Source organism: Ambystoma mexicanum, chromosome 11 (genome assembly GCF_040938575.1).
Source record: "Ambystoma mexicanum isolate Mex_15411 chromosome 11, UKY_AmexF1_1, whole genome shotgun sequence".
Taxonomy (NCBI): domain Eukaryota; kingdom Metazoa; phylum Chordata; class Amphibia; order Caudata; family Ambystomatidae; genus Ambystoma; species Ambystoma mexicanum.
The window spans coordinates 1,080,197,017-1,080,222,377 of record NC_090934.1 but is presented as its reverse complement, the minus strand read 5'-3'; the positions used below and the strand labels follow the sequence as shown (position 1 = coordinate 1,080,222,377).

General features: G+C 46.4%; 1 protein-coding gene across 1 annotated transcript in view; it reads left to right on the top strand.

Moving 5' to 3' along the window:
* The window catches only part of NRG4 (neuregulin 4), a 447,381-nt gene that overhangs the window by 282,610 nt on the left and 139,410 nt on the right, over positions 1-25,361 (top strand). Inside the window, exon 6 of the mRNA XM_069625412.1 lies at positions 7,162-7,311. Within this exon, the coding sequence (XP_069481513.1) occupies positions 7,162-7,311 (150 nt within the window). The remainder of the gene's footprint in view (positions 1-7,161; positions 7,312-25,361) is intronic.

Here is a 25,361-nt window from a genome sequence, read left to right as displayed (position 1 = left end):
TCCTTCATTGAGATAAAAGCAGTATTTCACCATCTTCTTTGAGTCTATCCAGTTATTTGGTCTGAGCCTTTTTATTGGTAATTCCATCTAGCACAAAGATGCTTCAAAGTGCTAGAGCACATTAGACTCTATAACACTCCTACAGCTCTTATCCAGCAAGGGATACAAGGTTGATAAGGCTAAGTTAGAGTACTTCCTGAAGGCAGTACTGTATTTGGGTCAATTGATCTCTCTTAATGGAAAAAGAATCCTCCCTGATTGCGTCGCCTCTGTGCGCTCCACCCCACAGCCCAAAACAATGAAGGAAATGCAAACATTCTTGGGGCTCTGCAACTATTTCAGGGCATGGATACTTGACCATTGAGCATACACCAGGCCCCTTTTACAGACCCTCAAGGAAGTACAAAAGGGGGACAACAACATAGTATGGACAGAGGAAATGTTCAACAGTTTAAATGAACGCAAGGAGGTAATATCCACTGCACCAGTGCTAGTAACCCCAGATTACACACAAGAGTTCTATTAATTCTCCCACTCCAATGGGCAACTGATGACTGCAGTGCTAACACAGAAGAGCACCATATTCCATTGGCCTATTACAGTGGAGGCTAGACTCAGCAATGCAGGGTCAATTTGCATGCAAACAAACACTTACTGCTGCAGCATTTACCATTGAGAAGAGCTCCACAATCATCATTGTTACGCTCACCTGGTATCCACGGGACGCCACCCAGCTGTGGGGACTCTGGTGCCCTTCTCAGCCGCTCCCAGGTATAATCAGTGGAGAAGTTCTGCCTGGAAAACAGGTGGGCAATGTTCAAGACTGGGCAACTGGGGTAAGAGCCTCCCAACACCCCGTATGCCCGCATCCCCTCCCCGGACCTTTCCTCACCTTGTTATAGGTTTTGGCGTGCTCTCCATCCTGCTTTCTTGGCAGGGGCGCGTTGTCTTTTATGGGCGAGTGCGATCTAGTTACTTCACTGATGCAAGCTCTTTAGAGTCTTTCAGGTAGGTCTTATTACTGTTATACTGTATGCCTTTCTTGGATTTAAATAATGTCTTTCTCTCTCCTTAGATGCGTGGATGTTCGCTCTGGAACGTTGGCTGAATTGGGACTCGCCGACAGGTGATGGTGTCTTGAGAGCGCCTTGATGCGGTAAGTAGGCGCTATGCGCAGCTCTATGATACCTTGCCTTTGCTAACCTGTTGTCTTTCGTTCATAGGTTGCGGTGCTCACCTGGAGCAAGAAGTCCCAATGCTAGTCGATGGGCGACTCGTGAGGTAAGCTGCCGGCACAATTGCAAAATGTCTAATGTCCTTTTCTCTCCTTTTGCAGATTCGACGATCCGGGCGGCTTGGTGTACCTTGGATGATGGTTGCAGGAGTGGAGGGCAGCTTGCGGTGGAATCACAGGTAAGCTGCTGCTTTTCACGATGTCCTTTTGTTTTTCAGATGCTGTTCTTCCGAGGTTCGCAGATGCAGCTGAACACGATGAGCGTCACGTTGCTGGATTGCAAAGTAACGCGAAGCATGTACTGGAGTCCGGACGTGGCTTATATAGCCTGCAGGCATCCCAGGTCACTATGGGCCTGCCACACCCAAAATGCTAGACCGCATAGTTCAGTTCAGGAACTGAGCCATGTGGAAGCATCCATGTTGCTGCGCAATGCCCTTATGGGCCCAGATTACGGCTTAAGCACATGAGCTTAAGCAAAGGCGCCAGGACTGATTCCAAGAGAGTCTGGGGGCAAATGTCAAGGCCCTTGAGGGCCTGATGGGGGTACTAGAAGTAGCCCACCTAGCCTGGCAATCCAGGCTTAGGGCAGGGGTTGTGACAGTTATGGGATGCTCGGTAACATTGTACTTCGAGCATGCAGTTTTTTCCATTTTAGAATGCTCTAAATCTACACGTACACAGAAGCTCGCTGCATGGTGAAAGGTTATTCTATCAAGCCCAAATATTCATAGTGCAATGCAAAACCGTCAACCTGCTAACTTTTTGACAGAAACGTGTTCTGCCGAAGACTTGGCCAACCATGGCTGTGTAACTTTTTGAGGGACCAGAAGATGATATTCCAAAGGCCCATGATAAACCGCTCGGGCGGGGGCCCTCTTTGTTGACGGTTCAGCTACAATTGACCAGGACAAAGGCTTACGGCACACTTGTGTGGCATTGGTTCACCTGGTGGATGAGGAGCATGAAACACTAGTGCAGAAGAGATTACCAAGGCATTTTTCAGCTGAATCTGCTGAACGCATAGCTCTTATTGAAGCGCGACAAGCCTCCCAGGGGTGCCACATGATAATTTATTCTGACTCAGCATATGTAACCACTACAGTGCACGCAGGCCTTGCATGGTGGAAAAGGAGAGTATTCAGGAGAGCTGACGGATCTCCAGTTCAAAATACCGCATTGTTAGACAAGCTTATTTACGCACTAGCCCAACCATCTGTAGTGGCAGTCGTGAAATGTGCTGCACATACTAACAACACAGACATGGTCTCGCTCAGTAACACTGCTGCAGATGCGGCAGCGAAAACAGCAGCATATCTTCCAGTACCACAGGTCTCAGAGTATCCTGTGTTGACACCGAACAGTTGGTCACACCGTACAGTGCCCTCCCAATTGCACAGCTAATTGAGTTACATGGACAAGCACCACAAGAAGAGAAGGAGCTTTGGGTGAAAAGGGGTGTAAACAGTCCCTCAAACGATCTGTTGTGGAGGCAAGAGATATCTGGTAAAGCGGTCATGCAACATGAATTATTACTGGTCGCATTCGACCAGTTGCACCATCCATCACACATTTCTAAGCATCACATTGCAGCAGACATACAGGAGGACTGGTTTGTCCCCAACCTGCAGGAAAACTTAACTAAACCGACTGACATTAGGTGCAATGCACAAAATTACAGTACAGGGCTTACATTGAGTGCTATGAGAGGCACCTTGAGCCACCCCACTGGGCTATTCCACAAACTGCATTATGCAGAGATGGGCGAGAGATGCAATGGATTGCGTTACCTTATTGTGGTTTTGTGTTACTTCTCATGAGGGGTGGAGGCGGTACCTTGTGCACAACCAGATGCTAAGTGCGCTGGCAAATATTTAGTACAAGAAGTTTTTCCTCGATAGGGCGTGTGCGATGTACTGAGATCAGATAATGGCATGCATTTCTTTAATTGACTTTTTAAGGAGGTTTCGGCATTACTGAGCATCAAGCATCGGATGTGCACCATTTACCACCCCCAGGCCAACAGGGTCATAGAACGGATCAACAGCCAAATAAAAAGCAAGCTGTCAAAGCTGTGCACCACATTGCCACTTGCATTATTCAAACAGTGCACCCAATTTTTCTTTAGTTTGCGCACGCAGCCCTGCAGGGACCACCACTTATCACCCCACAAGGTGGTAACAGGGTACCACATGCACACGCCACTTCCTCCTGTTAGACGAGCGTCAGTTGCTCAAAGGGTGGTGTCCATTTTGGGGGAGCAATTTCACAACAATTTGCCTGCCATAATGAAGGCCATAAAATGTGTCTCCCAACAGATTGCACCTCCCCAGACTGAGGAAGCAGCCGGCACTGCAACGGACACAACAGCAACGTCCCTCCTCTGCAGTTGTCCCCCGGCAATTGGATATACATTTAAAATGTTGTGCGCCGGTGGAGAGAACCCAAATATAATGGCCCTTTCCAGGTCATACACGCCACTCCCCTTGCTGTGAAAGTTAAAGAACTGCATTATTGGGTGCACCTGTCTGATGTCCGCAAGGCACTCCAAGCCAACACCAAACCAGTAAAGTGCCCATGTCCATAGCACCCAGTGCCCCCCTCAAGCCCTGCCCATGTGCCCTTTTAAACAAGTAAATAAATATACTCCAATATCCCCACACAAGCCCTAAAAGATGCTACACATGACATTTGCACAGAGTGCACTCTTGCACTCTCCCATACCCTTTTCAATCATCTCTCCCACTCTCTCTCTTTTTCCCACTCTTTCTTGTTTTAACCACATTCCTGTTCAGGTACCTTTGTACCATACATGTTAGTTTTCTTAATATAAATGGAATTTTTAGAATCAGTTGAATCCATTGCAATGTCAAGGTTCTCCTATTCATATTTTTGTGCTATGCATTATATTGCTGGGTTGTTTACCACTCCTATAATTGGATTAGGTATTTATCTGGGATGTACATTTATATTGTGGGGGCATATAAAAAGGGTGGGGAGTGTATAAATACAAGTGCTACTATTAACGGTTCTATGCAGTATGTAAATATTACCAAGAGTACAGACCTAAATGTGAGCCAATTTTTTCAAACACACAACACTGTGGCCACGTACCCCCATGTTACTGACCAGGTCAAAAGTAATTTCCAACACATAACATTGTAAATAGTACTAATGATCAATACACGTTCTGATTTCACCAGCTCTATTGATAATGTATATAACTAAGTTTTAGCGCATAGAAAGAGACAACTTAGAAGGTCCACGTATGAGAAGTACAGTGAACTTGGTCTAGATACAATAGAAGACGTGCACCATCCAGAACTCTCAAATAGTTGGTACGTAGACATGAGCTTAGTGGGGAAGAGGAGGGTGAATTGTAGTTATGTGTTCATTTTTTCCATTTGCATCGGGAGCCCCCAAGGTATTAATATCACAAGAAACACCCTTTTTAGAGGGTCAATGCCTGGTTCATCTGGCACTGTGTAGGCTGCGAGGCACCTTCCAGGCGCAAAGGGTGCAACAAGAAGTTATGGACCATGACCAGCTGCAATGTACATAAAATCCTAAAAGCATCCAGTGTCTGCAGCGGCCATACCTGAAATTTCAAGGAGTAACATACGTGGCAAGCAAGTGGCAAGATACATCAATGAGTTGCGCAGCAGGAGGACTGCATTAATGGACTACTACTGGGTGCGTGGACAGCAGGCATTCTTGCACCTCCCACCATCATGGTAGGGCTACTGCTCACTGGCCCAATGTAGAATTAATGAAAGGGGGGAATGTTGGGAAGTAGAGGCAATCTTCCTGCACCCCCGGAATAAGGCAAAGGCTGTGAGAGATAATGTAAGAGACCAGTTGGTGCCTTTAAAGGCTTGTACACAATTACATTATTGCATGCTTTGTAGATGTAGTGCACATGCAGGAATAGCAGGTATCTTAGATTTTAGCAGCCATATTGAAACATAAGGCTTAAACGCAGTGCAGCAGCCAGGATCCCAGGTATAGGCTGCGAATATGAGCAAAAGTAATAGTTGTATCCTGTGCACTCATGAGAAAGGCCAGAGATACACAGATCCATAGACCCTTCATTGTCTAAAAAGTTGCCAACCTTTGTGCTCTGGGACAAATGCGCCCTGCAAGGCCATGGGATGAGGGCCGAGTGTCTTTGTACAATTCCACGAGAAGGAGGGCATAGGCCTCCGACCCCCCACCAGAGCAAATGCTACGTTATAGCACCCAAATGCCCTAGCCTTAAGACTTCTGAATTCTATGGTACCAGCTATCAGATCACTGATCATAAACCTGTTAGGGCCTCGATAGATCAAGAAAGATCAGAAAGCAAGGCTTTCCTGCCTTCACTTCTAGGTCACATGATTTGTGCTGCAAGGTACCAGGACGGACGAAATTATAGCCCTGAACGAGGGTGAAAGACCTTGGAGAGGTGCCGGCCTGTCTGCATGAGTTAGTATGACATTGGCTTTTCCCCTGGCCCCCTGTCTGCTTGTACCAGGTGCACTGCTACATAGATAGAGATATGTACAAACTGTACATAAGAGATGTTTTCTTTAAACTAAACAACACAATTGCCAATTAGCTGCCCTTTGACCGATGACGAATGCAGCATAACCCACGTGGAAGATGGACAGACTGGGCTGGGACCAATGGCCTAGCATCCCTTATGGAGCAGGTGACCTATGTATAGTGTCTCACCAACCAGCCACGCAGGTTTCTACTGTATGTGATGATGTCACTGATGACGCAATGTACTTTCTCAAAGTGGTGCTCATGCAGATTTTTGCAGAACGTTCCGCAGCAGTAGAGTTCTTTGTTGGCACTTTCAATTTTTTGTGTGGAAATAAACCTTGTTATCCTTGCAAGAGGAGTATTGGGCCTTTTTCCCTAGTGGGTTGTATTTTTTTCTGGTGTGAGCATCTAGGGGCTTTCCTATATGAAGAACAGTCATGGTGAAAGGGACTCTTTCACGAGGTTACAAGAAGGATGCAGTGGTAGAAGAGGAGCTTGTATGGGTTCAGGCAACATGTGAGTGGGAGTGGCACTCTGGAGGGAAAAAAGTAAGGTTGAGTGGAGCGGTCAGCAATTGCCACTGTGTTCTAAAGAGTAGGGTCTTCAGGTCCTTTCAGAAGTATAGGATGGAGGGAGCCAGTGATGAAGGAGAAGGACTGCCTCACAGCACTGTTTCTATACTCTCACTTCTCGGTCTTTGTAAGAAAGACAGCTGCAGAAGACTCCATGGGGACTGACACTGTATTGCATTGAAACCTACCAGGAACCTGATCTGTCTAGGTAGTGCATTGGGGCAACATTTATGGAAGTCCTGGTGGTGCAGACGGAAATATGTGGGCACACAGAACGGACATGAGTATTACTTGTAGACTCTTTTCTAGAGGAGAGTATTTTTAAATGTACATAAAAATGTATTGTTATGCATTATGATCCCATGAACTAATGTGTGTCATTTGCTTTGAATTTTTATCAAGGATCTCGGCTTATTCTGCGGATTACTTGTTTGTTTTATACATGTGTTGTTTGTTTATCGTTGCAACAAATATGAAGATGCTAGAACAAATGTTTTACTCATGTCTTTTTTAAAACGAGTTACCACCTCCTTCTTGGTCAGCCTAAGAAGAGATGGTAAGGCAATACATGTGGGGCCGCTACCACACAGATATGGCAAGATGCAATGAATCAGTTGGGGAAGGCGCAATAACTCCAACGTGTTACTGCCTAGCTCCTTCCTCGCATGCACAAATAAAATTGATCAACACCCCAATCCACTCCCTCCTAAAAAAATACAAAAATAAATTCAAAACGCTGTATACTGATAAATAGTTTCGGGAGTTAAGACTTCTGCTAAATAATGTTATTGTGAACATAATTTGGGCTTCTGCTTCTTTACTTTACAGATGTTCTAACAGCTATACAGGTTTTCGTTGTGAAGACATTTTTCTACCTAGTAAGAAGGCGCAACCAAAAACTGCAACGCTCACAAACATCTTGGTGTTGGCCGTCGTCATTTGTGTGGTCTTTGTTGCAGTCCTGTACTTCATTTGCAGGTGAAGAATCTCAAGGCTATGGCGTTTAATCAAACTGTTTCAGATATGTCTGCACTCTAAGGCCTGAAGTGGAAGCATGTAAAACAAATAGGGGGTATAGCGCGCACCTATATTGATATAGTGCAAATATATAAATATATATTTCTGAGGCTTGTGGATCTGCTTAGATGACATGCTCTGCATAGTTCGACATCTGGTGGTAATCGTGGAGTATTACAAGATTTGTTTTCGAAACTCAAAAACAGATGTCAACAGTGCGTGTTAGTAATACTATCCCTAGTGTGACGTGTACTGTACCCATGGTCCTTCACACGCTGAGGTCCCTCAAATTGTTTCTTTCCGCCATTGTAGTCGGTTACAAGTTGTGGAGTTCCTTTCAGGCTGATGCCTTTGACTAGTTAAAGTTTATTCATAGACTTCTCTTTTCTTTCTTTACTGTCCACTTGTTGTCGCAGCATCATCCTTAGAAGGATATGCACCAAGTGTACAACTACTGTGTCCATAGGGACAGCCCAGAAAAGCTTTGCTAGTCCTGCAAACATTTCTGCCCGAATACCCTTAAAGACCGCCAAGCCAAACGTTGGGCCCTCCACACCGTGCAGGCCAAAGCCCCCATCGACGTGACGGGGGAATCCAGCGAGGGTACTATTGATGTCCCCAGTGACGCCGAAGGCGAAAAAGGTTTGTGGGAACCCCATGTGCGGCCCCCGACACCACTAAGCAGGCCTGCGGCTCTGTGATGGAGACTACACCCAGCGGCCATACCACATAAACTTCCAAACACAGCAAGCACATGATATCGCCGAAGGTCGGGCATGGGTTGTCGACCGTCGGGCCCACGTGGTGTCTGCAGAAAAAGCCTCCAAATCCGCCCTGCCCTTTGGGCCGTCGCTTACACTTTCGCCGCATGACAGGCCTCTGAAACTGGCCTCGAGGGTCGGTTTGGACACCGCGTATAAAAAAAGCCCTCCTTTCGCACAGCGAAAGACGCATCAGCGTCTCCCAAACATACACCAAAAATGCAGGAACTCATTTAAAAACATGCCTTGCTACCCTTCTGAAGACAAGATCACCCAAAACAGCAAAATCCTCGATGCCTTTGTCTTCCCAGACCACTGGCTCTCAGGATATCTCCTCCCATACAGATACACTCACAAGGGCCATGCAACCCAAGGACCAGACACACTCCCAGATCACTTATATACCCCTTCAGGTTTTCCACCTTTATATGAGTGGACGCCAGAACCAGCAGTCATGCTTTGTTGACTTTTTGGAAAGGCACCCTGAAGAACGGATGTCGCTTAGAGACGCCTCCCAGTCAGAGGCTGTAAAACACCAACCTCCTGCCAAAAGACCACATCTTGACAACCCCCGGCCAAGCACTTCCACCCAGGGCCCTCCAGCCACACCCTATCAAGACCCCTCTCAGAACATGTATGCTACTGATCCCTCATGGTCCCGAGACCCCGGATCTCATGGAGACCAGGGAGATCAATACAGTCTGGACCAGTACTATGATGACGATATCTATGTCATCCAGTCGCCTGATCAGTCTGTGGCAGATTCACCTGTAGATAAACAACTTCAATACAAAAAACTGTTACTAAAGGCTGCCCAACATTTCAATATTGACACCCAAGAAGCCCAAGGTGACAAAGACTTTGTCGAAGACATTCTTGACGACAAGAGATCTGCCACTCAATTATCCCACTGTTACAATCCATACAAAGGCGTATACAGCCTTCCTTACTCAAGCCAAGCCTCACGAGGGCGTTAATGCTCGAATTGAGAAATTATTCAGACCAGCATCCACTGACCCCCTGTACATTAGGGGTCAGCTCAAATCAATCACTTGTCGTCACCACCACTAGGTAGAGGGCTGGTACTCCTCTGGCATCGGCGACAGCCCTGCCAAATACTGAAAGTTTAAAAAATCTACACTTTCGGAAGGAAAGTGGCTTCCTCAGAGGCATATCAAGCTAGAATTGTGAATAATTCTACCCTCCTAGCTAGGTTTGACTTTCACATGTGGGATGAGTTGGAACACCAAATGGAGGCCGTTCCAGAACCCCTAAAATCTCAACTGCTTGTGTTCTGAGATGGTGTTAAGTAGCTGTCTAACTGCATTCTTAAAAACAACCTCGACGCAGCAGACAATGCGGGTTGCCTTATCGCAGAGTGCACACTTATTAAGCGCCATGCCTGGCTTAGACAGTCTGGGTTTAAATTCGAAACACAGTCAACCCTACGTAACATCCCTGTGGAACCTAATATCATCTTTGCGCTTTTGAGGGCATCTTCGACATTGTTTCCGAAGGAAGAGTATGATGCTCTTAAATCCCAAAAACAAAGAGGTGATGGCTGGAAGGTTTAGAATGAATCTTAACCACTGGTGTTGCTCTGGGCAACCCTCCAGACCACCGTTCTTTGCCTGCCAAGCCATTACAGAAGGGGAAAGACCATATGCAAATCAGGCTTGGCCCCACACCAAAAGGGGCAGTCCAGCCCTAACTGCTAGGTCACATCCTTTCTGCACGAGACCACAAGCATCCCCAAACATATTTCACCCTTGTTTGGTCTCATCAGTGAGGAGTAGCTTGGGTCTCTAGGCCCAGAAGGCACGGGACCCACGTCTGGGCATACCCGTTCCACTCGGGGTGACAAAGCAAAAACAAAGAGGTGATGGCTGGAAGGTTTAGAATGAATCTTAACCACTGGCGTTGCTCTGGGCAACCCTCCAGACCACCGTTCTTTGCCTGCCAAGCCATTACAGAAGGGGAAAGACCATATGCAAATCAGGCTTGGCCCCACACCAAAAGGGGCAGCCCAGCCCTAACTGCTAGGTCACATCCTTTCTGCACGAGACCACAAGCATCCCCAAACATATTTCACCCTTGTTTGGTCTCATCAGTGAGGAGTAGCTTGGGTCTCTAAGCCCAGCAGGCACGGGACCCACGTCTGGGCATACCCGTTCCACTCGGGGTGACAAAGCAAAAACAAAGAGGTGATGGCTGGAAGGTTTAGAATGAATCTTAACCACTGGCGTTGCTCTGGGCAACCCTCCAGACCACCCTCTTCGCCTGCCAAGCCATTACAGAAGGAACCCCATTGGATGTAGGGTTTGTTGGTTATTTGGCTAACTCCGGAAGGTTTCGGAGTCAGGGCACCCAATGCTCTTCCGGATACAATCAGGGCAGACAGTCTTCAACATGGGGCCCATCACAAGGACAGTCTTCCTCTTCTAATTTTCAAAGAGGACATAAAAGATCCAGAGGACGGGGCAGAACATCCCCTGGGAGAGGCTCCACCCCTCCCAAGCAATGACGCACTGCTACAAGTCCCCTCCCATGTCACTCCAGTAGGAAGACGCATCTCACATTTCACCCATGCATAGGAGGGGATTACATCAGACAAATGGGTGTTGTCCACCGTAGCAAGCAGGTATTGCATCGAACTTTTGCAAAAACCTCCCAACTGCCTGCCAAGGCACAGGAAGATGACACCAGAAGAGCAGCGGATACTATTGAAGGAAGCAAAGACTGTGCTGGAAAAGGACGCCATAGAGATCCTCCCAGCAAATCAGGTAAACAAGGGTATTTGTTCAACGTACTTCCTTGTGCCAAAGAAAGACCTGTCCATGCGCCCAGTACTAGATCTGCACCCAGCAAAAACGTTTGTCAAACCTCAAAAGTTCTGCATGACCACACTCCAAGAAGTAATCCTACTCTTAAAACAGGGGGATTACATGGAAACATTGGCTATAAAAGCTGCATAGTTTCATATTTTAATGTTCCCAGCGCACAGGAACTAGCTATGCTTCAAAATAGTGGGAGAACACAACCAGTTCAATGTGCTCCCCTTCGGCATCGCCTGAGCCCCAAGAGTGTTCACGAAAGTGCTTGCAGTAGTGGCAGCACACCGCCACAGAGAGTCACTCCCCATTTACCGTTATCTAGATGACTGGCTAATTACCGGGGAGTCTCCTCGAATTTGCAAACAAAACACCCAAAGAACCATAAACCTTCTTTTCCAATTGGGTTTCTCCATCAACGAGAAAAAGTCAAGTCTCGTTCCCAGCCAAATGAAACAATTTCTGGGAGCCATATTAAAGACAAAAGAGGAGCTGGCTTTTTCCCGTCAAACGAAAGAGTATAAAACATGCTGTTACAAGTACCCCATTACAAAGCCAGTCGCAAATAACTGTATGCAAAGCAATAGGCTTGCTCGGGATGATGGCCTCATGCATACACTTGGTTTCACACGTGCGTCTGCGCATGCGCCCAATGCAGGAGCGATTAGTGAAACAATGGTTTCAGGCAAGTGGTCAGTGGGAAGATCTAGTGGTTGTTTCGCTAACCCTTGTACAGGCTCTTCGCTGGGGGTCCAGGGACCACCTGTTAAAAGGAAAACTCCTTTGCATTCTACCACACAAGCATCACAGTGAAGAATATTACATTAAACAATTACAATGAACGTATTAAGATGTGAGGCTAGGGGGTTCCTTGGTTACAGAGGAACCTGATACGAGCAATATGCTCATTGAGTTTGGAATGGGAGAAGAGGAGCAGGGGTAGACGGCTGCATTACTAATCTAGTTGAAAAGTTTAGTCTTAAGCGCTGTGCGGAAGACAGCATACAATCTCATTCCTGAGAGTAGTGGGCAGCGCATTCCAATTTTTGGGCGCTAGGTATTGGAAACTGGCACCACCCTCCTTGGCTCTTTTGAAGGAGGGGACAGAGATAAGGTTGGTATGTTGGGAACAAGTAGGTTTGGAGGAGGAGGCAGGCAATATTTTTTCTGATAGGTACCTGGGGGCTGCGAGTGAGAGACACTTGTGTGTGATGGCCTTGGTCTTGAAAAGAATTCGCCTTTTGACAGGCAGCCAGTGTGCATCTCTTCTCGCCTGAGAGAGATGTTCTCTTTTGGGGATACTTAGCGCTGTTCTAAGAGCATTGTTTTTCATGACTTGGAACCTGTGGAGGTATTTTGCAGAAGTGCTCAAAAGGAGTGCGTTGCAATAGTCCAGTTGGCCACAATGGTGGCCCTGGCTATTGACAGGCAGTTTTTGGTGGACAAGTAAGGTTTGACAGCATTAATGATTTTGGTGGTAAGTGCTGATGCTGGCGCCATGGCGCTGACTTGTTGCGTCATGGAGAGAGAGGAGTCGAGGCATACCCCTAGCATTTTGACTGCTGATGACACTGATATGATAGTGTTGTCAATGTTAAAAGTATGGTATTGGGCATCCAGTTTGTTGAGAGTGTTGTTGGTACTTACCAGTAGGATCTCAGTTTTCTCCCCATTGAGACACAATCCATTTGCAGCTATCCAACCCTGGATGGCTGCATATATGTTGGAGAGTGTTGTTGCATCCTGTGCATAGGAGCCAGTGAGAGGGATAAGTACTTGCGTGTCGTTGGCATAGTTGGTGTAGGCTATGCCGCGATCATCAAGGTCGTAGAACAAGGATAGGGTGAAAATATTGTAGAGAGTGGGGGCGGTGCACAATCCTTGCGGGACACCACAGTGGATGGTGGTAGGTGCGGCGCATTCCTGCTCCGAGAACACTCTCATACATCTCCCCTTAAGGAAGGAGGAGATCCATGATGTGGCTTCAGTGGAGAAGTAAGCAGAGTTCTTGAGTTGTTTGCATAGTGTCTCATGGTCGACTAAATCAAAGCCGCCGAAACATCTAGAAGCAGTAGAAGTGCCAGCTTACCATTATCCATTATCTCCCCTAGTTGTATCTTGAGGTCAAGTAGGGCGGATTACGTTCCGTGGACGGGCGGAAACCAGATTGCCCCTTCCCCATTATGCTGTTTGCTTCTAAGAACTGCTGGATTTGTGCGTTGGCCACTTTATCCTGAATTTTTAATAGGAATGGGACCGTGGTGATAGGTCTGTATTTGTTGGTGATCTCAGGGTCTAGAGTAAGTTTTTTTTAGCAGTGGGCATACCCACGTCTCCTTCAAGCAATCAGGGACCCTGTTAGAGCTAAAGGAGGGATTCATAAATGCAGTCATGATTGGGGCTAATGATTCTGTGCACTCTTTAATGAGGTTGGCTGGGAACGAATCACCCTTACAGTTGGAGGGTTTAATTTTCTGTATAACAGCAAGCACTTCTGTCTCAGTAACTTTTCTAAAGGAAAAGAGAATATCCTTTCTGCTTTCTGAACTGGTTGCTGGCGGTGCAGGTGAGCTGGCTGTTGTCAAGGCGTTGTGGTGGGCAGTGATCTTAGCCATGATCAAAAAATTTGAACTCTTGCAGGTCGTCTTGACCTTTGTGCACCACGTTTGGTCTTTCACAGCGACAGGTATGCGTGTGACCGGTGAGGCCAGTTCTTTAAAGATGGCAAAGAGTTCTTTAGATTCATAAGTTGCGTTAGCAATCCTGGTGTTATACACTGTTGATTAAGCTAGAATGATCTCTTTTTATATAGCGCAGCAAGTGATTTCTAGGCAGTTTGGGTAGTCTGTTGTGGTGTGATTTGCAATTTGTTGAGTGCTATGCGCTTGAGTGTGCGTAGCTCCATGAGCTTGGCGGAAAACCAAGAGTTTGCATGTTTCATCTTTTTTGCTTTCCCCCTCTCGATAAGGGCAATGGCTTCCACTGCATTTTTAATTGTAAAGTTGACCCCTCTGTATTGGCAGAGCTGTACAAGTGGAAAGAGAGGCTTGAGTGCGGGGACCTCTAGGAAAGGGAGTATCTACGTGAGGATCTGGCTAGAGCCGGAGGGGCAGGCTTCAAGTATTTGGGTACATTGCTGGTGGTAGGGATGTAGAAATGAATAAGATGGTGGTCTGTCCATGGGGAAGGGGTATTGGAGTTGATGTCCACATTGCAATTGTGGTCCATTACCCAGTCCAAGAGGCGACTTTTACAGTAGGTGGGGTTGACCAATTTCTGTTGGAAGCCCAGATCATGAAGGGCTTTTGCCAGTGCCTTGGCTGATTAATTTGGGCTTCAATGACCACAAAGGTCAAAATCTGTTCTCCTTGGAGACTTTTAAGTGACTGAAGTTATCCCCTAGCAGTTGGATAAGATTATCGTGGAAGTCCAGTAGTGGTCCCGGAGGGCAGTATGCTAAGTGAATAGCAATCGTGGTATTCAGTGAAGTTTGATAGAGAGGCAGTCTACATTGCCACCGAGACATGAGGAGGTTTGTCTGATTGCAAGCGTTTTCTTGACTATGAGGGCAACACCCCCATCTTTTGCCATCGGTCTGTCTTGACGCAGGATGGTGTAACCTGCGGGGAGGGCTAGTGAAATGGCTGGTCCAGAAGCCAAGTGAAGCCAGGTTTTGGTCACTGCTAGAGCATCCCTGTCAAGGTTGGTGATTAGATCATGCATCTCTGTATCATGGGCCAGAAGCGATCTCGCATTAATGAGGGCAAATTGCAGAGGACAGTGTTCTGGTTTTATTTTAGGGTTTTTTGCTGTAAAGCGACGAGGCGGACAGGAGTCCATCCTAGAGCATGGAGTCACACAATGGGAGGGCACTCAAGACAGTGATTGGCCTGTAGATTGCTTAAGTTTGAATGCTGCTGAGACAGGGTGCGTCCGAACCCCTAAAAGAAGGTTTCTGGTGCTTTGTAGGTCTGGGGCAATTACTGTGGGAGATAGGGTAAGTGCGGCTTCTTAGCCTGTTGAGTCTGATGACCAAGGGGTTGAAAGCGAGAGAGGATGTACAAGGAGAGGGGGCAGACGGGACATACACTTTGCAGAAGTAGGAAGGCAGGAATGGAGTGGGGGCAATGTCCTTGGAGTTAGCTGGAGTACAAGCCATACTGAGTGAGCATTTGTGGCGAGTGGCAAAAAGGCAGAATTACTACTCAGTGAGTGGAACTAGCAGAGGAACTTGTGATGAAGTTGGGTAGTCTGCACTACAGGGGGTACCTGCAGACAGCTCAACGACTCAGGAGCACCAGCAGGGTGGAGAGGAGTGACATAGACAGTGAGCAGAGGTAAGGTAAAGTGAGGGCGTGGCTACAACCAACTGGGACCCCAACGTAACTGGGGGGAGTAAGCCTGGGGTTACTCAGTTAGGCGGGGCTAACAAGTCTGTACAATGAAACACAACGTGAGGCGATTTGCCTCAGTACAGACCGTGAGGGAAGATAATCGCATAGGTAAAAATTGGACATAGCAGCAGAGTGATTGAGAGTGCTAAGCTTAAGAACTGTCCTTGAAATGCGATGATGCTGAGTGTGTACACTGCATGCAGGACAACGTTATAATGCATACATAATCATAAGGAACGAGTTACATATGCAAAGTCGGAACATATTTCTAGCGAGTCAAGCGTATCGTCATGTTAGTGCCGAGAGAGAGCATGTTACCACGGAGATGCTACCTAGATAAGGGGTGACCGCACCGTGGCTAATCCTCCGAGAGTGAGGTCCTAGCCCGTGTCATACACTAGAGTGCTAATAAGGTATTTGTCACAGTCAGCATGTGAGGCAATGAAAACCACTTAAGCAGGCTATGCTGAGGTACAATACTCTAGGATGTCTTTTGCAGCAGTGGGAGACAGGTGGAACTGAACATTAACAGTAATAGAAAATACAGCCAGTGTACTCACTTATGGCACATGCATATGCAACATAGGCTAAAAGTCAGGTCTGGAGGCCAGAGCCGACTGGGCATAGTGACTGGCCAAAGCACATACGCCCAGACAGGCCCAGACAGGCACCGACAGGCCCTTAAGAGCGGCCCTTAAGAGCAGCAGAGCGGCCCTTAAGAGCGGCAGAGCGGCCCTTCAGAGGTAGGTCCCGGCTTCCGCCTGACAGTTAACCTGATGGGCTAATAAACCGTGGCAGAGCCAATCAGGGTTGCCCAAGGCAGCTGGTCTCTGCCTCAGGTAGGATGATCGAGCGTGGCGGCCATCTTGGAAAAGGCGCGCAAAATTCAAACAAGCTGTACCTCAGATGCAACTGCTCACTGTAAGTAGATCAGGCTTAATCAGTCCGTTGAATGCAGGGAGACGTGCTTCCTGCTTGAACACTGTTCACACAGGTGATTCCTGCGGAGGTCATGCAGTAAAAGCGGAGTTGCTGGTCATGTGGAATCCTGAGCTTGATAGCAGCATTGATCCTAGCGATTCTGACTTGAGAGGGTTCCAGCCCCCCCCCCCCCCCATGTTCGCTCCACACGTGATGAAGTCTACCAGCAGGCAATTTACTTATTCATTTAATTTATTTGTGTGGATTCTAAAAAGAACCTTTACAAAATTGACATATATATATATATATATATATATATATATATATATATATATATATATATATATATAACAAGAATAGACATTTTTCAAATAATTTCAATGATTGAAGTATTCATAAAACCTTACACGTTCATAAAATGTTAATCCATAACATTTCTCAATTTCATAAAATACATAAAATACATTTTTCAGTTATGCGAAAAGGGTTTCTCACCAAGAGTGTTGACCGATACGTGTTAGAATTGTTATTTAGTTCTCTCTTTCATCGTAAATACAGAGGTTTTGAGGTCATGCCAAGGGGGGGCCCATTTATCGCCTTATGCAGCCCCCCTGAGATCATTTGCCACACTGAGAACAAAGCCATGTGCACAGTTTCGAGGTCAGTATTTAAACAATACGTGCAGAATTAATTGCTTTTAATTGCGTAATAGCTCCCCACAAATTTCCCCAACCTTGTCATTTACGTGGGTACCCATCTAGGACACAATGTCAGCACTTGTCTGGGTGTTTCCTTGTGATCTTTTAGCCTACACATACGGCAATATCTCTGGTCAGCTGGTATTTTAGCTTGGGCTCCCTGCAATGCAAGCAGTGGCAACTGGTTTGTCTGCAGTTTCAGCCTGAACATTCATACTGCTGAACTTTGGCATTTCAGGAGATATTTTTGGGGCTGGAAGTAGCAGTGAACTATCCCTTAAAGATATTTAAAGTTATGCAACTTATCCAGGTGTGTAAAGCTTCCCACCCAGTCCCACTGTTTCACTTTGTTTTTAAACAGTATTTTTAACACCTCGGCCCTAGTTCCTCTTGTGAAATCAGGGGACCAACCTATATTTTTAAAGCATGTCTCATTTAGGGTGGCAGTCTTGGTTGCTTTCCCTTTTGTATTTGGTGCCCATTAAATTCAACAGTTTACACATTGGACTGTTTCTTGCTTTCATGTATAATATGCCCCTTTGCATATGGGCTTGTCTCGTGAGTGGCATTAATCCTGGCTCTAATCTCAGGTAGGCCATTGGGGTGATAGGTGGTAGGCCCAGGAGCTTCCTCCAAAAGTACCCCTCCACCACATTTGGCCAGAGCGTCTAGACCATAGAGGATGGATGGAGTAAAGTTCTGTTTGTAGATCTTTAGGATGCCGTCCAGCGAAAACCCTGCTGTTTGCTTGGCAAATTTACTGATCAAACATGTTAATTGTCAAGCCTTTCTCTTTTTTACACTCGACAATACATTATGCCCCCCATCTGCCGATAGATCCAGACTCAGGTAGGGATAACTGTGGACATACTCCATCTTGTGTTCATTTATCTGCAAACTCACCCTAGCCAACCTGCTGTCCGAAATTAATTTTTCACACCTCTAATATTGCGATTGAGGAAGACAAGGTCGTCTGCGTATAGCAGGCTAGTTATGTGGTTCGATCATATCTTCACGGGGCAACCCCTGCTCCCCAATAACTTTGTGGGAAGGTCGGCCAGGTAGAGACAGACAAGGGTGCAATCTGGCTCCCCTGCAGTTCTAACACCCCAGTTAATTTCTACTGGGGTGGACAGATCCACCATGCTATTCAATCACACCTGTACACCGTTCCTAGTATGTAATCGGATCCGTATTCGCAATAGCCATTCGGGGCAACACCAATTTCTCAACCTTGACCACAAGAGATCTCGATTAACGGAATCGAACGTTGCACTGAAGTCCACCCAGATTACGTAAAGTGCAGGGTTACCCTTGTTTTTGGCTTCCCTGATGAGACTGTCAAGCAGTCGTGTGTTGTGTGTAGTTGCAGACCCTGGACGAAAACCTGTCGGTGTGTAATCCAGGTTATTTTCATTTGCCCAACCCTGTAGAGCTTGGAGCAGGAAACCGGAAAACAGTTTGATTTCATAATTAGATGTAACAGGTAGTCTACAAAAAAGGAAACAGAGAGCCTGGAAAACTACAGATGGGCAGGAGGATAGCCTTCAACCATGACTCCGGTACTACACTTTCTTCACACACTTTCTCAGAAACACACAATGCCCAGACTTCGCATCCAGGTTTCCCAAGCCAGGGTTCAAGGGGAACGCCCTGTGGATGAACTGGTCAGAGATATTTGCCTACGCGTTTCCCCCAACACCACTTCTAAGCAGAATAGTGCACAAGATGCACCAGGAACAAGCTAGTCTAATCCTGGTTGCTCCTATGTGGACGATACAACCTTGGTTTCCACATCTGCTCAAACTGGCGATATGCAACATGATCAAACTCCTGTGCCCTTACAACATGCTAACACAACACAAGGGAACATCTCTCCACCCGCATCCTCAATCTATGAACTTGGCAGCCTGACTCCCGAAGTCAGAGTTGAGTCACTTAAATCTTCCACAAAGGTGTATGGATATCCTGATGGAGGCACAGAAACCCAACACCAGACACTGCTATTTCAACACGTGGAAGAGGTTTGTAATATGGTGCAGGTCACTATCCATAGACCCAATCAAATTTTCTCCAGCAAACATTCTGCAGTACATGCTTTACCTACTAGACTCCAACCTAGTATTCAACTCCATCCAAGTACACCTGGCGATTGTCAGCTTACATCACTTCACAGAATAAAGTGTCCTGGTGAAAGGTTCCTTTCATTAAGGCCGTCATGGAAGGGGTAAAGAGGCTATACCCTCCCATCTCCAACCCTACTCTGGGTTGCGATCTTTATATTGTGCTAACCAAACTCATGGGTCCATCCTTTGAAACCTATGCACAAGGCCAGCCTGAAACCATTCACTGTAGCCATCACCTCTATAAGACGAGTCAGTGAGCTACAGGCTTTGTCCGTACAAGACCCTTTCTTCATAATTTCAGAGGGCAACTTTGTCCCTGTGGATTAACTTGTGAAAACCTAGGGTGTGTTCTGAGTTCCATGTAAACCAATCTATTGAACTTCCTACCTGCTTTCAAAATGCATCTAACTCAGCTGAATGAAGCCTCCATACACTAGATTTACAGAGGGCGGTCTTGTACTATGTGAACAACACCAAAAACCCTCAAGGAAAACGGACCAGCTCTTTGTTTCCATTGCATGTGATAGAGAAGGCTATCATAGTACAAGAAACACCATCTCCAGATGGATAGTCAAATGCATACAACTCTGCTATTCCCGATCCAAAAGAGCTTTACCTTTCACTCACAGGGCTCCCTCTAGCAGAGATACCGCAACTACCTTAGCCTTCATTGCAAACGTGCCCCTAGATACCATTTGCAAAGGAGCTACATGGAGTTTCATTCATACATTCACACAGCATTATTGCATTGACACTCATTCTAAAGCAGATTCACAAGTGGAAAAAGCGGTACTAAAACATCTATTTGCCACTGTACCTTCTCACATCCCACCTCCTTCTCCAGATACTGCTTGCTAATCTATGCAGAGCATGTGATCTAAGCAGATCCTCAAGCCTCTGAAGGGATACATTACTCACCGTAATTGTATTTCTGATGCTTGTATCTGCTTAGATTCACATGCGGCCGCCCTTCCTCCCCTTCTGGAGTCAAAGGTGCATAGATGTTTTCTGGCCTATCACGGTTTCTGCTTTATCACATATATACTTGCGGTACACTTCATAAAACCTCATGTCAGAAACAAACAATCTGAGGGACCTTGATGCGTGAAGGACCATGGGTACAGTACACGTCACACTAGGGATAGTATTGAAAACGGACTTTAACAGGGCGTGTTAATAAGTTTGGACAACAAATCTTGTAATACTTTGCAACTACCACTAGATGTCGGACTATGCAGAGCATGTGAATCTAAGTAGCTACAAGCCTTATAAATACGATTACGGGGAGTAATGTATCCCATATATTTGCATTGATTTTCTGAAAATTCTATACTTTTTTAAAAAAATGTATTTTATACATTTTCAAACAAACTGAAATAACATACAGACTTTGTAAAACATTTCCAATGCTACATCATATTGCTCGCCTGTTCATAACTCTCCCCCCTCTTCTCCTCCCTCCTCCCAGCCTCTTCAACTAATTTAATACCTATCATAGAGAGACATAGTGTGTGGAACTGCTCACTGTGTCTCTATCCCACAGATTGTGATGGTGTATTTGTCTGAGTTTGGGTGCCATCACGTATCGGGGGAATCCAGTTCTTGTATCAGCTGTCTCCAAGCGACTAAATCCATGTTTTGTTCCTCCTGGCCCCAGCAGGATGCGTCTTGCCACACATCAGTTTCTGCAAGTGCCCATTTCTGGAGGTCCTTCAACCACACCCCTATCAAGGGGCCGTGACAAGCCTTCCACCCCATTGCTATCCTGCACGTTGCTAGGATGTATGCTAGATCGCTCAGTTTACTTGCATGTTTGGCCTGCTTCGGTCTCAGAAAGATTCCTATCAAGCACGCCTTGGGGGAAAACAAGTCTGACGGCAATGCAACTCTAGTTAGGGTCCGGGCCACTTCCTCCCAATATTGACGTATTTCCGCACAGGCCCAGAACATGTGCATCAGGTCAGCGTTAATCAGACCACATTTCGGACAAGCTTGTTCTGTTGTGTTACCAAATTTTTAGATTTTATTCGGAGTTAGGTATGCTCTATGAGTGACATATAGCTGGATTAGCTGTAGTTTTGCATTTCTGGACACTTTCTTGTGGTACCCCATAGTCCTGCTCCAGGCAGCGTCCGACAGCTGCTCTTGCAAATCTACTTGCCAACACTGCCAAATCTGTATTATATTGCTATCCGGTCTCTCTGTCAGTATCTCATACAATCTCGATACTTTGTCCCCATCTTCAGAGATATTATAGACTGTTTCAATTGTTTCATCTTCTTCCCATATGCCCTCTTCTCTTGGCCATTTCAATTTTATTCTATGGAGGAGTGTAGCATAGGTTGTGTGTTGCCCCTGCCGAACTCCTGATTCCGAAACCACCTCGCTAAAGGTCATCAGCCGCGCTTCTTTCAATATATCTCCCAATGTCGCCACCCCTCTAGCCTCCCAGTATTTCCCAACATTTAGCCGTAATTGCTTATCCTCTCTTTTTAGCGTCACTAGTGGAATCTCGGGCAGGTAGGGTGTTACTTTACCCAAAAAACTGCAGACTCTATGCCACATCGTCATGCTTAGTATCAGCAGCAAGGGGGGGCTCAGGATCTTGTGGTGCTGTGGTCCAGACCATTTGCTTTAAAAAGAATGGGGTGCATGCCGGTTGTAGTAATCTCGTGTCTAGGGTGTGTTCATCTGACAGCCAATACGAGACAAACTGAGGGGTATTTTGTCGCGTGCCAACTACAAAGTCCGGCACTTTTATCCCTCCCTGTTCGTATGGTCTCTGCAATTTCTCCAGCGACATCCTACACCTCGAGTTGTGCCACAGGAAGCTCTGGCAAGTAGTGTTCAGTTTCGTAAAGAAGGCTTTAGGAATATTAAATGGAACATTTCGTGAAATAATGAAGCAGCCTCGGAAGCACTACCATTTTCAACAGCGCGGCCCTTCCCATTAACGAAAGCAGCAGCTTGGCCCAAAATTCCATTGAGTTATCTATTTTGTTCACTGCCTTCAGTGTGTTCTGTGCATGTTCTATTTTAGGGTCATGGAAAATGTCTACTCCGAGATATATGAATGTATTGATGTCCCATTTAACCCTTTAACTGCCGTGGGTATTCCCCCCCCCAGTGCCAAGGCCTTTTTTGGTGGTTTCGGTATGTCGCCATTCAATGCCTTGTACCTTTTTTGTTACATGAGATATTTCGCCCAAATTTGGCCTCTTTGTTTCCCATATGGAGGCGGTCGTAACGCCACCCAGGAATCCTAGGTTGCTCTAGGGGGGGTGAGAGAAAATAAGCAAAAAGGGCGAAAATGTTTTGTTTTTTCAGAAAAATGCCAATAAAATGATGTACAAAGAAGCCTGTGGTTTTTTTCTTGTAAGAGCTAGGAACAAATGGTTTGCTGTGCTGAATTCCCTAATTTCCTGGCTTTCAAGAACAGTTTGAGTGGAAACGAAAAAAAAATATGTTGATGACGTTATGAACCGTTTTGTAAGAGGTAGGCGATTTTGGCCATTTTTGCCAATTGGACATGCATGGACGGAATAGAAGAAAAGGTTAGCAAAGCCGAATTGGAGGACAGAAAGGCATACATTTCTGAAAGGTAGACAAAATTCCAAGTTTAGGAAGGGGTGATTTGCATAGGTCGGGCAACAACTAGGTAGGGGAAAATGCCATGGATTGGGGGAAAAGCACGAAAATGACTGACCAAAAAGATATGTGGTGGACATGGTTGGCTTGGTACGGCAATGGCTTCTATGAATTTTGAGAAAAGCAATGCTCCGCTACATTCCACCGACTCTTGCAGTTAGGAAAGCACACATTTTTTGTAGTGTTTTACATAACAAGCAACACCACAAGCCAAACACTGAGACATGGTACACAGGAGTTTTATACTTACGGCCTGAACAGACGCCCTTAGCATGTGTAAATCAGGAAAACCAATGTGGTGAGGAACGGCAAGCATACATTTTTTGAAAGTGCACAGGCAGACCTTTTCAGGGGTAGGTAACTTGTGCAGGTTACAAAAGTGTATGGTGCCTAAAGCAGCGACTAAATGTAGGGGACATTTGGGAAATGAAAGGGTTGTGTGACAAAGGGCACCAGCAAATGGGTCAAAACTTTATTAAAACCACACAAACACAACAAATGTTATACCTTCCCGCATTCTCAACAGTACCTCACATGTGTGGGTGCACCTACCTGGGCGCCAAGGGGAAAGCTAAACACACCTCTAACCCCGTCTTTTCAGACATCTGAATTTCATGATTTTTCCAGATGGGCACACCATACAGATATGGGCCTAGGGTGTCCAAGCCACCAATGAAAACAGGGAACCCCAAGCATTTCCGAAAAGAGGACACACGTGAGAATCTGCAGAGGTATGACTTGCGCAAATTGGCCCAGAATTTATTAACCAGACACCCCTGCAAAGTCCGAAATGTGGGAAAAAAACGCATTTTCTGCACATTTCACTCGGCTCACCCATCGAAACACGCCCCCAACAACACATTGCCTACCGTCCCGCATTCCCATAGGTGTCCCGATGAAAACGGTACCTCACATGTGTGGATGCACCTACCTGGGCGCCAAGGGGAAAGCCTAAAACACAGGTAACCCCATGTCTGTTATGACAGCTGAATTTCACACTTTGTCCAGACGGGCGCACCATACAGATATGGGCCTCGGGTGTCCAAGCCACCAAGGAAAACAGGGAACCCGTGAGAATCCGCAGAGGTATGATTTGCGCAAATCGGCCCAGAATGTATTACTCAGACACCCCTGCAAAGTCCGAAATGTGGGGAAAAAAATGCCTTTTCCGCACATTTCACTCAGAAGCTGAATTTCACACTTTGTCCAGACGGGCACACCATACTGATATGGGCCTCGGGTGTCCAAGCCACAAAGGAAAACAGGGAACCCCATGCATTTCCGAAAAGAGGACGCCCGTGGGAATCCGCAGAGGTATGATTTGCACAAATCGGCCCAGAATGTATTACTCCGACACCCCTGCAAAGTCCGAAATATGGGGAAAAAAACGCATTTTCCACACATTTCACTCGGCTCACCCATCAAAACACGTTCCCAACAACACAGGGCCTACCGTCCCGCGTTCCCACAGGTGTCCCGATGAAAACGGTACCTCACATGTGTGGGTGCACCTACCTGGGAGCCAAGGGGAAAGCCTAAAACACAGGTAACCCCAAGTTTGTTATGATAGCTGAATTTCACACTTTGTCCAGACGGGCACACCATACAGATATGGGCCTCGGGTGTCCAAGCCACAAAGGAAAACTGGGAACCCCATGCATTTCCGAAAAGAGGACACCCGTGGGAATCCGCAGAGGGCTGACTTGCGCAAATCGGCCCAGAATCTATTACCCAGAAGCCCCGGAAAAGCCTGAAATGTGGTGAAAAAGCCCACATTTTTCACTTTGTCAGGGGTTCTGGGTAAAACATTCTGGTCCACTTCACGCAAGTTGGACCTCTGTGGATTCCCACTGGTGCCCTTTTTTCAGAAATGCATGGGGTTCCCAGTTTTCCTTGGTGGCTTAGACACCCTAGGCCCAAATCTGTAGGTTATCTCCCCAAACCCTTTTGTGGTTACCAGTGGGTTAGCCTTTTCCCTTTGCGGTTATATTGGTGCATCCACACATGTGAGGTACGGTTTTCGTTGGGACACCTGTGGGAACGCGGGAAGGTATGACATCTGTTGTCGGCGACGTGTTTCGGTGGGTGGCAGAGGGAAATGTATCTGAAATTTGCTGGAAATAAACAATTCCTGCAAATTTCACTCTGGTCACCCATCAAAATAGGCTGCCAACAACACATGTCCTACCTTCCTGCATTCCCACAGGTGTCCCAATGAGAGGAAGACCTCTCATGCGCGGGTGTCGTTCCTGAGTGACAATGGGAGCATCATTTGTACAGTAAGTTCTCTTTAGTGCGTTCACGAAACAGTAAAGTACTGTCAGTAAGCCATTTCACATGCACCTTTCCTCACACTTCTCCTACATACCAGTCACAATGCTATTGCACAGGCAAGGAGGGATTTAGCACAAGGACGAACCTCCTTGTGTAGCACAAGGAGGATCGTCGTTGTGAGCAGTGATGCCACGACAAGGCACCTACCGGATCACTGGCCACTCCTACCCCTTTTGTGTCTGCAGTCAGTAGGCATCCATTTCAGCAGTTGCACTTCTACCAAATCACTTGCGCCAGAGCAAGCGTATCTACACTTGAGCATATCTACACACTTATAGCACGTGCAAATCTATTCACA